The sequence below is a fragment of the Arvicanthis niloticus genome, chromosome 4 (assembly GCF_011762505.2).
Source record: "Arvicanthis niloticus isolate mArvNil1 chromosome 4, mArvNil1.pat.X, whole genome shotgun sequence".
Taxonomy (NCBI): Eukaryota; Metazoa; Chordata; class Mammalia; order Rodentia; family Muridae; genus Arvicanthis; species Arvicanthis niloticus.
The window spans coordinates 113,288,822-113,300,965 of record NC_047661.1 but is presented as its reverse complement, the minus strand read 5'-3'; the positions used below and the strand labels follow the sequence as shown (position 1 = coordinate 113,300,965).

The 12,144-nt window shown below is 39.1% G+C and overlaps 1 protein-coding gene across 2 annotated transcripts in view; it reads right to left on the bottom strand.

Annotated features, from left to right (window-relative positions):
- Positions 1 to 12,144, bottom strand: part of Ppp3ca (protein phosphatase 3 catalytic subunit alpha) — a 275,444-nt gene that overhangs the window by 46,720 nt on the left and 216,580 nt on the right. For both annotated transcript variants that reach the window (XM_034499495.2, XM_034499496.2), the window contains exons 6-8: positions 11,295 to 11,434; positions 4,766 to 4,843; positions 2,240 to 2,334 (exon numbers count right to left, since the gene is read on the bottom strand). In XM_034499495.2, the coding sequence (XP_034355386.1) occupies positions 2,240 to 2,334; positions 4,766 to 4,843; positions 11,295 to 11,434 (313 nt within the window). The remainder of the gene's footprint in view (positions 1 to 2,239; positions 2,335 to 4,765; positions 4,844 to 11,294; positions 11,435 to 12,144) is intronic.

The following is a 12,144-nucleotide window of genomic DNA, read 5'->3' as shown; positions in this document are numbered from 1 at the left end:
GAAATACTGAAAACTTTCACCTCACTGATTCAAATAATTAGCTTTTATTAGATTAATTCAAACTAAGTTTGTTGCTTAAAAAAACTTATTAGCCTTTACTTTTTATATCTTTCCTACAAAAGTTGAGCATTCTTTTATGTCTGGATCAAAATTTTAAACAAGGCTTTCTCTAGCCATTCAGAAACATACTTCTTGTCAAATGCATTTCGTGTGGATCCCCTTGGCTGACACCATTAGTCATTAGAATCCTCAGCATCCTGCTTCATGGACTGCCTCTGAGCACACAACATGCAGAGAGCATGCTCTGTTGTACTGGGCATTCTTGCCTCTCTAAGGACAGCACATCATTGCTAGGAACCACCTATGACATGGCTGTAGTATGTCCATGAATATCTATACTCCTTAGCTCCAGAGGAAGGCCCGTCAGAGTCTGTGTGGCCTTAGACAAGGTTATGTGGCTACAGTATGTGCCATTTAGCCTTCCTCACTTTCTGGGCTGAGAGGAAGGTCTGAGCATAGACCCCACTCACTGCAGGTAAAAGACACATGCAGAGAGAGGGGTAAGAGGCATGCTTCCTGGTAGCGTTAGAAGTTATGGGGATTGGGGTGTGGCTCTGAACAAGAGGAAGTACTATGTAGACAGAGCATCCAACAAATGCAGCAAGCTGTCAAATAATCCACAGACACTTGGGAATAATGGAGGTCAAGGCCTTCCTCAGATATTCTGGACGCCAGGCTGTGGGCAAGAGTGTAACTGTCCTGACAGGAAGGAAAATATCCCAAAGACACACTTATGCACCATATTTGAGCTATTACACTATTAAATTCCCCCAGGAATCTCAAGAAAAAAAAAGCTGAAGAAAAAAAAAGAGAAGAAAAAAAAAAAGAGAGAGAAAAAAAAGCTGAAGCATGGTGCCAGCCAGAGGGGACACTTGTGCCCTGGAAAGAGAATCCACTTAGTGATGACAAATGTCAGATCGACTTGTAAGAGAGGCCAGAGCCAGATGGCAATGATGGCCTGGACCACACTGTGACAAGGACAGCTTCACTATCCATATTTCTGACCCTCAATTTCATGTCAGGACCCTAATGATGCACTTGAAAGGGCAGTGTCAGTAAACCTCCCTGTTCCCATTAGCAATGTGGGCACACTGAAATGAATCTTCTTTCCCTAATTTTCACTACTACCTATTCAGTTGTCCTACTGAGGAAGGTGGTCTAGTCTGGCTTCTGGGTGCTGTCAGGGTCAAGGTCTGGATCCCACTTTCTGTAAGAGAATATCTATCACATTAGCTAAAGTATAGGGACTGTCTGAATTCCATTTTCGAAGATGCTTAGAAACAAGGCTGCCTTTTCCCCACCCTGCCTGAACTATACTTCCCCTCATATATAATTTGACTGATTTATTTTTTTCTTAATCTCTAAAATATCACACTCAGACATTATCTCCATAATACCCAGACCAATGGCTACTAGATTTAATCCTTTCTCCACATTTTAGCATCTGCTCTGAAACATGGTAGGACAAGTCATTTTAGATAAGATAACTTTCTGGAGAAAGGAAGGTCCTGGTCCCTTCATCTTTCCTTTCCTTATAGAAGGACATGATACCCTCTGGCTTTCCTGTTTGTTTCAAAAAGCAGGTAGGGCATTTCATAAAGAAAGTTCAGCACTGTGGGTTGTATCCTGATTCATGACATCTTGGTTGGGTGAATCTGTGAGAGGCAACTGGCTACAGGTACTCACTTTGCAATAGAGGAGGGGTGAGCATCAGTTAAGAGTTACCCTGAAGCTTAAGATTCATTTTAAGGAATTAAACCTGCACTCGGTCAGCTCAGAAAGTGAATCATAGTAAAGGCTCAAAAAATAAAATTAGAATTTCAAGCTGTGACTTCTTTTTTGATAGACAGGCCTTCATTGGACAAACACAATCATACATTAAATATATAAATGTAGCTATTTAAAAGAGCATGGTTTACCATTTACCTCCAATGATTATTTTTTAGAAAGTCTGTATTTATCAGAGAGCAGAGAGCATCTCTACTGTACACTAAACAAAATGTAGAAAATATGTTAAAAGCATCAGTGCATGGACTCCACCTCCAAATATCTGAACCCCTTTAAGTATATAAGGGATTGACAAAAAGAAAAATGGTTTAAAATGTTAACACTCAAGTCAAAATCAGTTAAAGCATGAAGGCACAAGCTACTTAGGACATCACCAAGGCGTCACGCTCACCTTTGTTATTGTACACATCTAAGTAATTTGGTGCCGAGAAGATTGTAATTAGAGATGGGAAGCCTGTTGTTTGGCTTTTCCTGTACATGCGGTACCTGCAGACAACAAACACAAGGTCATAAGCAAGCTGAGCATGGACACCAATTTACACACCTGCAACCAGGGAATTAGTTACGTTCTGTCTTTCAAAGAGGATCCCAATGATAAGCATTAAATAAAACCTCTCTGAGTCTTTTGAATATAGGCATCGATCCATTTCAGGAGGGACGAGAATGCTAACCTAGAATCACACATGTGGTTTCCAAATGGGCCTGTCTTTTAAACTTGGCAAACCTCAGGGATGGCAGAACCCAGTAGAGTTCTAATTCATTTTCAGGTGTTCAACACAAAAGACAGAGGCTGCCATGGCCACTGTGGTTTTCAGACAGTGGCCAATCAAGTCAGTTGAAAGATACAGGGAGAGAAACCACTAAGCCCAGGCCAGCCATTCTGTAAACTATTCTGTATAAGGTTACATATGAACCTGTGGCTAGTGATTTTCTAGGACACAGTGATTTTTTTTTTCCTTCAAAGAATGTCTCATTAAAACTATGAATTTTACTAACTGAGTCTTTCTATTTTAAAACTTTATTTATTACCAGGCTCTGCTGGTGTCTGCACAGCAAAGATTATTGTCTCACCAGGGTGAGAATTAATCAATCAGTAATGAACATTCATGAGAAGCCTTCCTGCTACTTTTCCTCTACCAGGATAAAAATAATTCATAATATAACACTGCAATTATCTACCAAATAAGAACTAGAGGTGAGGGCTCTTGTTTTATCACCATAAAGAAACACTTTATGAGTTCTCGCTTACAAATTTGAGAATATCAGTTTAGAAGCATTCTTATACAACAATATCTTATCATTTCTTAGCTTGTTTGTTTGTTTGTTTTTGTTTGTTTGTATCTTAACATAACTTAGTTCTAAAAGTAGCCCAAATTGTACCCTTATACAGACAGCCACTTTAAAGGTTTAATTTTAAGCAGATTTTGATTTTTTTTTTCTTTCTGGAAATACACATTGACTTTTCCCCAAAGAAACACCCTATTAAAAAGCTTTTTAAACTAGTTCAGATATATCTTGTTTATGGAATTATGCTTTTATTGGGGCAGAGGCAGGGGTTGTCATAGTGGGAGTGCATAAGACAGGCTCTTTCCCCTCCCAAAGGAAAATGAAAATTTTATTCAAAAGCAGCGTGACAGTAGAAATCACAAACTCTGTCCATGAGCAATGGGATTCCTAAAAGCAGTGGGTCAAGTCACACGTGTTCCTACCCTTCACCAAGAGGAAACAAACAAAGCAGCACAAATCAAAACTACATGAAATGTACTCCATTTCCTCATTTTAAACAAAAGCTCATTTTAAACAAAAATACTTGATGTTAATTGACATTAGCTGGTCAAACCAACCATCTCTATGCAAGCAAACAATCTCCTGAATTTTAATACGATTAACAAACATCTGTTTTCAATGTCTGGCCTGATAGAAAAGACACCCAAAATAACACGGCCCACTGCAACCCTGAAAAGTGTGAGCAGTCCTGAAAATGTGCATGAATGGGTTACTTCAATGATTAGTGACAACACACTGACTCCACTATGTCAGCTCAGCTTCTACCTGCTAAGTCACCACTCAGAAGAACCTGAGTTTCTGTCATGTTTCAGGGACATGTACCTTATGTGCCACCGTTGGAGGGAACAAATATGCCACTTCAGCATGCAGATTTTAAAAAGGAGTCCTTTTACTTTTCAGAAAGTTCAAAATGTAAAAGGATGAGTTTATTTTATTTTTTTAGTGGGAATCAAAGGCCTCTCTCCATAAAGCCTGAGAGGACTGGAGAAAAGACCTCAATTGCAAAGATAAATCTCCCTTTTTTCTCTCATTCAGATTCAAAACTATTTAGGGTAAACCCTTGACACTTCTTAGTTTTCCAGACTCTTAAAACTAAGCTTAAAATTAATTGTAGAGGATTATTTGATAGAATATGGTATTTTGTTTTCTTTAGTTTAGTAAATGTCTACATGTCACCCCTATAAAACTCTACAACTTGTTATGTCTTTTACATATTTGTGACGCTCACTCACATTGTGAACTGAGACCAAGAAGCAGCTGATGATTTATCTCCCGGGCATTATGGTGATTGCAAGAACTGGTAGAAGTAAAAGGAGGTGGCTCTAAGAAAGCAAGTCCTTAAGAAAACAAATGGAAACAGACTGCTTCACTCTAAAGATGGAGTGACGTTAAAGCAGTTCATAAACTTATGTGTGGTTTCAACTTAACGTTTATAAACGTAAATGTAAAACCAGATATGAGTGGTCATGCACTTCCTGCCCATCTGCCATATCTGTGTTGCTAGAAGTCCATTTGAAAAGTAGTTCCTTCTGGGTGTGCGCCTAGCCAAAGGGAGTCTGCATTGCTTAAGCTGAGCGGAAGAACACCTGACAAAATGGTTATCACTGATAAAACCGTCAGCATTACTCACCCTGCATCCTGGGCTTCGTGGGCTCGGAGTATGGACAACAAATTATTGTGCTGCAGGAAGTCACATACAGCCGGGTAACTGCCAGACATGGAGAGAAAAGAGGAGAGGAGGTTACGAAGTCTTCAAGAGTCACTGTATATCACACAGACATCCAGATGGTGCTGGGATCCAGCACAAACACAGAGCACCCAGGAAACAAGTTCCCTGCTCCTGAGGACAGGTTCCTCTCTGAGTCAGATGAGGTACACACATGTGGAAGAGAAGACACTACCCCTGAAAGGTGTCCTCTGACTTCCACATGTGTGCCTTGGATTGCACACCCACATTCGCACACACCCATCCTCACACACCTAGAGTAAAAATTAAAATTAAGAGTGAAAATAAATCAGCCTCATTATAACTGAAACCTGGATTGCAAATGTAAACTGAAAATGCTGTTTATAAAGCTATGCCTTTGCTCTAAGATGCCTTGAAATAAATTTAAAACCAAAAACCTTTTGACAATTGAAAATAAAGTCAGAAAGCCACCATTTTATAAATAAACTACAAATATTTACTGGAACCTAAAATATGCACATAGACATATTCATAAATTTTAAAAATCTACTTTGGAGAAACAATTTAGTATATGGGACAAAAATAGATTCTATGCTATATATTTGCACAAATTCTCCAGTCAACAGGAAAAATAAATACTTCTAAAATAGTACATAGGTAGAGTTATCAACTGTGTGATGGTAGGCAGTGATGGCCAACTCGACAGGTACCAGAATACACCTAGGAGACAAATCTCTGGGCACATCTGTGTGGGAGATTTTAACACTAGGCCCACCACAGTGGGCAGATCTACCACATGTGATAGCACATTCCTTGGGTGAGGACCCTGGCATGAATAAAATAAAGAAAGCAAGCTGAGCACCTGCATTTATCCCCCTCCCCCCCACTTTCCTGACTGCAAAGCAGATGTAATGTGAGTAGCTGCTGCTGCTATAACCAACCTGACCTCTGCACCATGACAGGCTGCACCCTTCTTCCCTCCTCAAACTGCTTTGTCCTGCATTTTGTCACAGCAGGGGAAATAACTAATACAGATTGTAAGAAGGATTTAGTGATTTAGCAAAAATGGTTCCTTTGCAAACTGTAAAGAGTTTCAGTTCATCTGCACACACATGTAAGTGTGTACTGTATATCAGAGCCCTGGATTTATTGATTTCACAGAGGGATGGGAATGTAAGACAAGGGGATGCTTGTTCCCTTTGTTAGAAGGCAGGCAAGGCTGAGTACTGACATGATAAGTGTGATATATTACTTCTATCATGAGGCTTTTATATGATTTTAAAAAGATTTAAAAATCCACACAGCAATAAAATACAACAAAGATGAAATATTTCATAAGTTATATAGACATTATAGAGTAAGACAGCAAGTCTCCCCACCCCTGACCCTAGTCTGTCAGACATGAAGGAGCACTGAGACCATGATCTTGCATAAGATTCCAAGTTGGATGTGGATCGTTAGATGAAAGAGGGTTAGTACTCTGTACAGAGGCGGCTTACAGATTGTGTGTGAACAACGAAAGCTGAAGAGAACATGTGAGCAATTGCAGAAAAGTTGGGGTCAATCTGCTTGTCTCATTTATATTTTTCTAACAGATCAAATATACTTTAGACTTTGAATTAAAAATACCTTAGACTTTTTCATCCAGATTTTTCCTACAAGTGTCACTTCAATGTGTTTGCATGCATAAGCCTTTGCAGATGCTTTCCCTATGTGCTTTTTCCTGTTGATGTGGCCAGTTCTCCCACAATGCGGTCAATGACCCCAGAAGAACTTTCCGGGTAAGCCCACCTCACCCCTAGGCCTACAAAATCGCTGCCTCTACAGTTTGTACCCCAGACCTTCCTGATACTTAGCATTTTGTTATATGAAGTAGGATTGCAGGTTGGCCCTTTAGCAATGGGAAATTCCAGCAGAGGGAACCCACAGCTTTCTGCACACACTTTTCTGAGTACTTGGCAACTTTCTGGAGCTCATGTGCAGTCACTGAAGGAGACTCGACAAAGGCAGTCAAGCATAGTGGGCAGAGGGGGGATGTAGAGGGTGCTGGTCCTCCTCGTTGCTTCAGCCCAGTAGCTCAGTCCCTGCCATGGTATGGAGAGGAAGATGCCACTACCACCTTCTCCTCTTCGTCCCCTCCCCATCTCCTCCTTCTTGTCCTTTTCCTCCTGTTCTTACCCTTTCCAGCTTGTCCAGATGCTCTACTCCTCTGCTGCTTGGGTCTAGTAATAGGTACTCAGCCCTGGGGTGCCCTGGGGCTTTAGTCAGCCTTCTTTTCCTAGGACTTTTTGTGTCTCTCCTTTGCCCCAGGGTCTTCTAAGGAATTTAGATCTTAGATGCTGAGGCTTCAACTCTTCCTGCCAGAACTTTTGCAGAACCCAGTCTTCTCTTGCATCTTACTAAGTAGCAGTTATTACTTTAGTAAACTCTTACTTTGTATTGCTGAGGCTCAACCCCAGGTCCTTATTGTATGTCAGGCTCCACCACTGAACTACATTCCTAACACAAAGGCTAACATTTTATCGATGTTAAATATCTCTATAAAAAAGAACACAGATCAGAACATGACGTCCCCTCACAGAAAGGACACCTTTGTCTCTAGTTCTTAGAGACCCAGAACTTCCTCCCAGCTGTCACTCTTATGAGTGTGACTGTCACCTTGGCTTTCAGTGTTATAGATGAGTTCTCTTGTAGGCTGAGTTCACTTCACTATATGACTGTTGATGATCTTTTGCTCATCATCATATTTATATCATTTATCCATATTGGCACATGTGGTTTTGTTTAGATAAATTTCATTTGCTATAGTCAATGCATATATGAGTTATAATAATTACTGTACACACACAGACTGACTATACATCTAACTGTAAAGTTAATATTTCTACATTTATATGTACATTGCGATACGGTAGACTAAGTAGGTTTTTGGACTGTCTCTGTTTCTTGGATATTATGATTACTGATACAATGAACAGTATCATTGTTACTTGGTATCCTTATGTATACATTTCTATTGGATATAAAAACAAGAAAATGGCTTAAATGAATGTTCAAATTCACCAGATAATAAAATAGGTAACTGTGATTTCAGATTGGAGGGTTATTTAGGAAGAAGATCTAGTAAAAAAAAAAAAAAAGGCAGAAGAAAAGAGCTTGTCTAGAACTTTAGAGTAGAACAGGGTAAAACAAATAGGAGAATGGGGGGGTGCTTGGAAGAGCTGGGGCTGCCACTGTTCACTTGTACAGTTCAAGTGAGCTGTAGGTAGAGCCATGGGTACACTAATATTCACATCAGTGTATCTCAAGACTAGATTCTCAGACCAATGTTGGAATGTCCTAACTAACTCAGACACTGAAAAGCAGAAAAATCCAGAACACTGTGCTGCCATAATTTATCAGATGCAGTTATGAAATGGTAATGGAAGACCCAAATCCTACCAAGAGTTTTCTATGAAGATTTTTCTCCCACATGTCATGGTGCTTACTAACCCCCACTCTAATGCTGGGCTGCATTCAATATCTCGGTAACCTGTGTGAACAGTTCAGGCACCTATGGTCTATGAATATGAAGTTAATGGGAATCCTGGGGGGTGAGGGGAGCAAGTTTTTAAGGATTGTTTTTTGTTTCAATCAATTACTTTGTCCCAATTCAGGGGTCATGAGTGTGATACGGATTAAACCAAATGAGTCACCTAACAATGTCAACAGCATGAATCCGGGAAAGGGATAGGTATGTGGGATGACAGGTGTAGAAGGAAGATAAAAGAGGTTTATTCGAGAAAGAAACCAGAATGTCTTAGACATTATGGCATTATCAAGAATATAATTAAAAAACTAGAAAAAAATCATCCAGATACATCTAAAGTCTTTTAGGTTTCTTTCATTCTCAATTTTGTGTGTCTGTGTGTGTACATGCAGATATTCAAGGCTAGGACTGTATAGCTAGGTTTACAGAGGTTTTGAGCTACCAGATATGGTACTGAGATCTAAACTCGGATCCTCTGTAAGAGAATTATACACTCTTACTTCCTGAGCAATCTCTCCAGCCATATATATATAATATATATATATATATATATATATATATATATATATATATATTATATATTATATATATGTGTGTGTGTATATGCATATTCTTTTCTGAATGACTATATGTTATTTAAACTATAGCCCGGATAAAATGTTACACAGTGGATATACTGGCATATCAAATTAAAGATCTAGACTATATGGAGACATGTAAAATAAAATTATAGATCAAAATAATTATCAATAGAATATGATCACTAAGTTCCTTCACTAATTTTATGCTCACATATTTGTCTAGATGAACTTTAAAATAGTAATTTTTAAAAATCTATCTGATCTTTTCAAGGTGTTCTTAAAGACAAAAATATCAAAAACCTCTGTACAAATGAGATTTGACAGACTATTAAATCAGAATCCTCTGCCAACAGTGTTACAAGCTGTGGATTCAGCCACACAGTATCTGTTAAGAATAAACACCAACATCTGTGAAGAACCTCATATGATCAGGAGAGTAAAAGTATGAGAATGTGCTTAACTAATTATCTGGATGACAATAATTTATGTCTTTGTCTATGTTCACAGAATGTGTTGGTTTGAATGAGAATGGTTTTTACAGGTTCATATATATAAATAGTTGGTCCCCAGTTGATGGAACTGTTTGGTAAGGATTAGGAGGTGTGGCTTTGTTGAAGGAGGTGTGTCACTAGGAGTGAGCTTTGAGGTTTCAAAAGTCCACAATATTCCAAGTTAGCTCTCTCTACCTCATGATTGTTGTCAAAACATGTAAACTCTCAGCTTCTTCTCCAGTGCCATGGCTGCTCACTCTCATGCTCTCTAACAAAATGGTTAGACACCCTCTGAAACTATAAGTCCCAATATCTCTTCTTTTCCATAAGTGGCTTTGGTCATGCTGTCTTAGCATAGCCATAGAAAAGTGACTAAGACACAAAACAAATATATTTCGCAAGTCTGTAAGCTTACAAGGATTTCATTCAGAGAAACGTTTTCCTGAATAGATGACCCAGAAGCCAGAACAAAGTGCTGTACTGTGGCTAAATACAACATGATGCAACATTAAAATCCTGTTTGGATCTTGTATGGTGTGATTTTAGTGAAACAAGAGGTAACCTAGAGACCTACATAATTGGGGAAATTAACACCAGATTTGAAAGATCTAACTCTTGGCTTTAATCGACTTCAAACAATGTTTTGACTACAAGGAAAGACATCTTCACAAAATGTTACATCTATGTTGAGTAATTATCAAAAAAAAAAAAAAAAAAGTTTTAAGCCTTTTCAGAATTATAGAGTATTTTATCCCCCATATACTCATAGGCCTTGGCATCTCAGCTTCCAAAACACAAGATAATCCATAACTTTACACTTCAATTCAGAATAAGCTTCACTATTGATATGTTAAACACAAGGCACTCTCAGCAAGATGGCTTACAGAAAGTATGACTTTATGTTCAGAACTAGTTCCCCAGTCATACTCACAAACGAAAGAAAAAAAATACTGCATCCATAATAAAATTTAATGTGTAAAACAAAATGTTCCATTATAGGATAGCCAGTTACACAGAGGATGTTATCAGCTTAGTGTAGACAGCAGAGGTGTGTAAATGAGTTTATTTTCAGAATTTGGGGCTCAAACTATTTGGTGGAAATGGCCGTTATTTCCATGGAACATCAGGGTTATTTCTGAAGTTGAAAGAGAGACTAAAACAAAACCCAGCATGTGTTCTAGAATTTTAAATTCCCAATTATTTTCATTTTTCAATTTCCTTCTCGCAACATTCCCACCACTGAATCCCAAGCAAAGGGACCAGATGACTTTAAGAGTAGCATATGAAGCAGCTAAAAGTGAGGTGTCCCATCAGGAAAGTAGGCCAGACTCACAGAACCACAAACACGCTCCGGATTTCTTTATTAAGTGCTTGGAAATTCTAGTTCCATTTGCAAATGTAAAACGCACTAGGAAGACATTTTCATTGCTGCTTATCAAACGAGCATCTGCCGGGTTACCTGGGAACTCTATAACTGATGTTTTCCACCCATCCAGGAAGCCCCAAACCCTTGAAACTATGTAAAGAATGAACTGAGTATGATTTAGTCAAGCAAGGAAAAATTAGTTTTCTGACGTAAGTTCTAAGAACTGGTAGAACATAAGTACATTTGTGGATGAAAAAAAAAAAAGCTTGCTGAGTAATAAAACTTTCCCACAGTTCATGCAATAGAGACAGTTTTTAGTACATTTTATCAATTGCAGCCATCCTTTCTCTCAGCACCAGCTCTTCCCTTCCTTCCTTCCTGTTCACAGAAATCATCTATGCATGCATTTATATGCAGGCGTCCATACAGCACAGCTATTCATTAGGTAATCATGTTGTAAACTCCCACACTGCAAGGCAGACATTCCAGCACGCAGGGTCCTCACCTGTAGAAGTACGAGCAGCCCCTGACTGTGTTGTGAGTGAAATGTTCCTGAGTCTTCTCATTTCCAAAGTCCTCCAGGGGGTCTGACCACAGGATGTCACACATGGGCCCGTAAGCAGGTGGTTCTTTGAATCGGTCTAACTGAGAAAAATAGAAGACAGAGAACAAAATACTCATCTTTGGACAATGAGAATTCAGAACACACAGAAATCCAGCTGAGTGATGACCACCTCAGATGGCAGAGATGTCACCTAACCCTCTTCCAGTCCCCAAACACTCCTCTCATCGCTCTGGCTTTCCCTTCTTCTTCTCTTTCATGATGGACCCACTTAGTATCTCCCCTCGTCTCTCCCTCTACTCCTCTCACCTCTGTATCATCTTCTTGTTTAAGCGTTTCCTTGCTTTTCCCATCCGAGTGACATAGTCACTATCATGATTTAAATCTATTGTCTTGTTTGTGAAGAAGCTAGGTTTTGAGACTCTGTTGCCTGCAGAGAACTGTCATTTAAAATCTGGATGGGCATTAACTTTTATTTTATTTTATTTTTAAATTTTATTTTGTTGTATCTAACAGAATGATTCTGAGAGCAGGTGGCTTTTACTTTAAGAGGAGCCTGTTGCTTTGTGTCATATTGACGCTCACTCCTTAGAGGCCACCTCTGCTTCTAGGTGAAGTACTTGCGATCTTTTAGTTGGTCTTGGCACAAATAAGAGTATGACAGTAAAGGAACTCGGGATTTATCCAGCCACTTGCACGGTCACACTTCTTTGCATTACCAGCTTCCTACGGGCCTTCATATGAAATTTGATTTCCAGTTATAAACTGCTTTGTCCTTATCTAGCTCCCTATT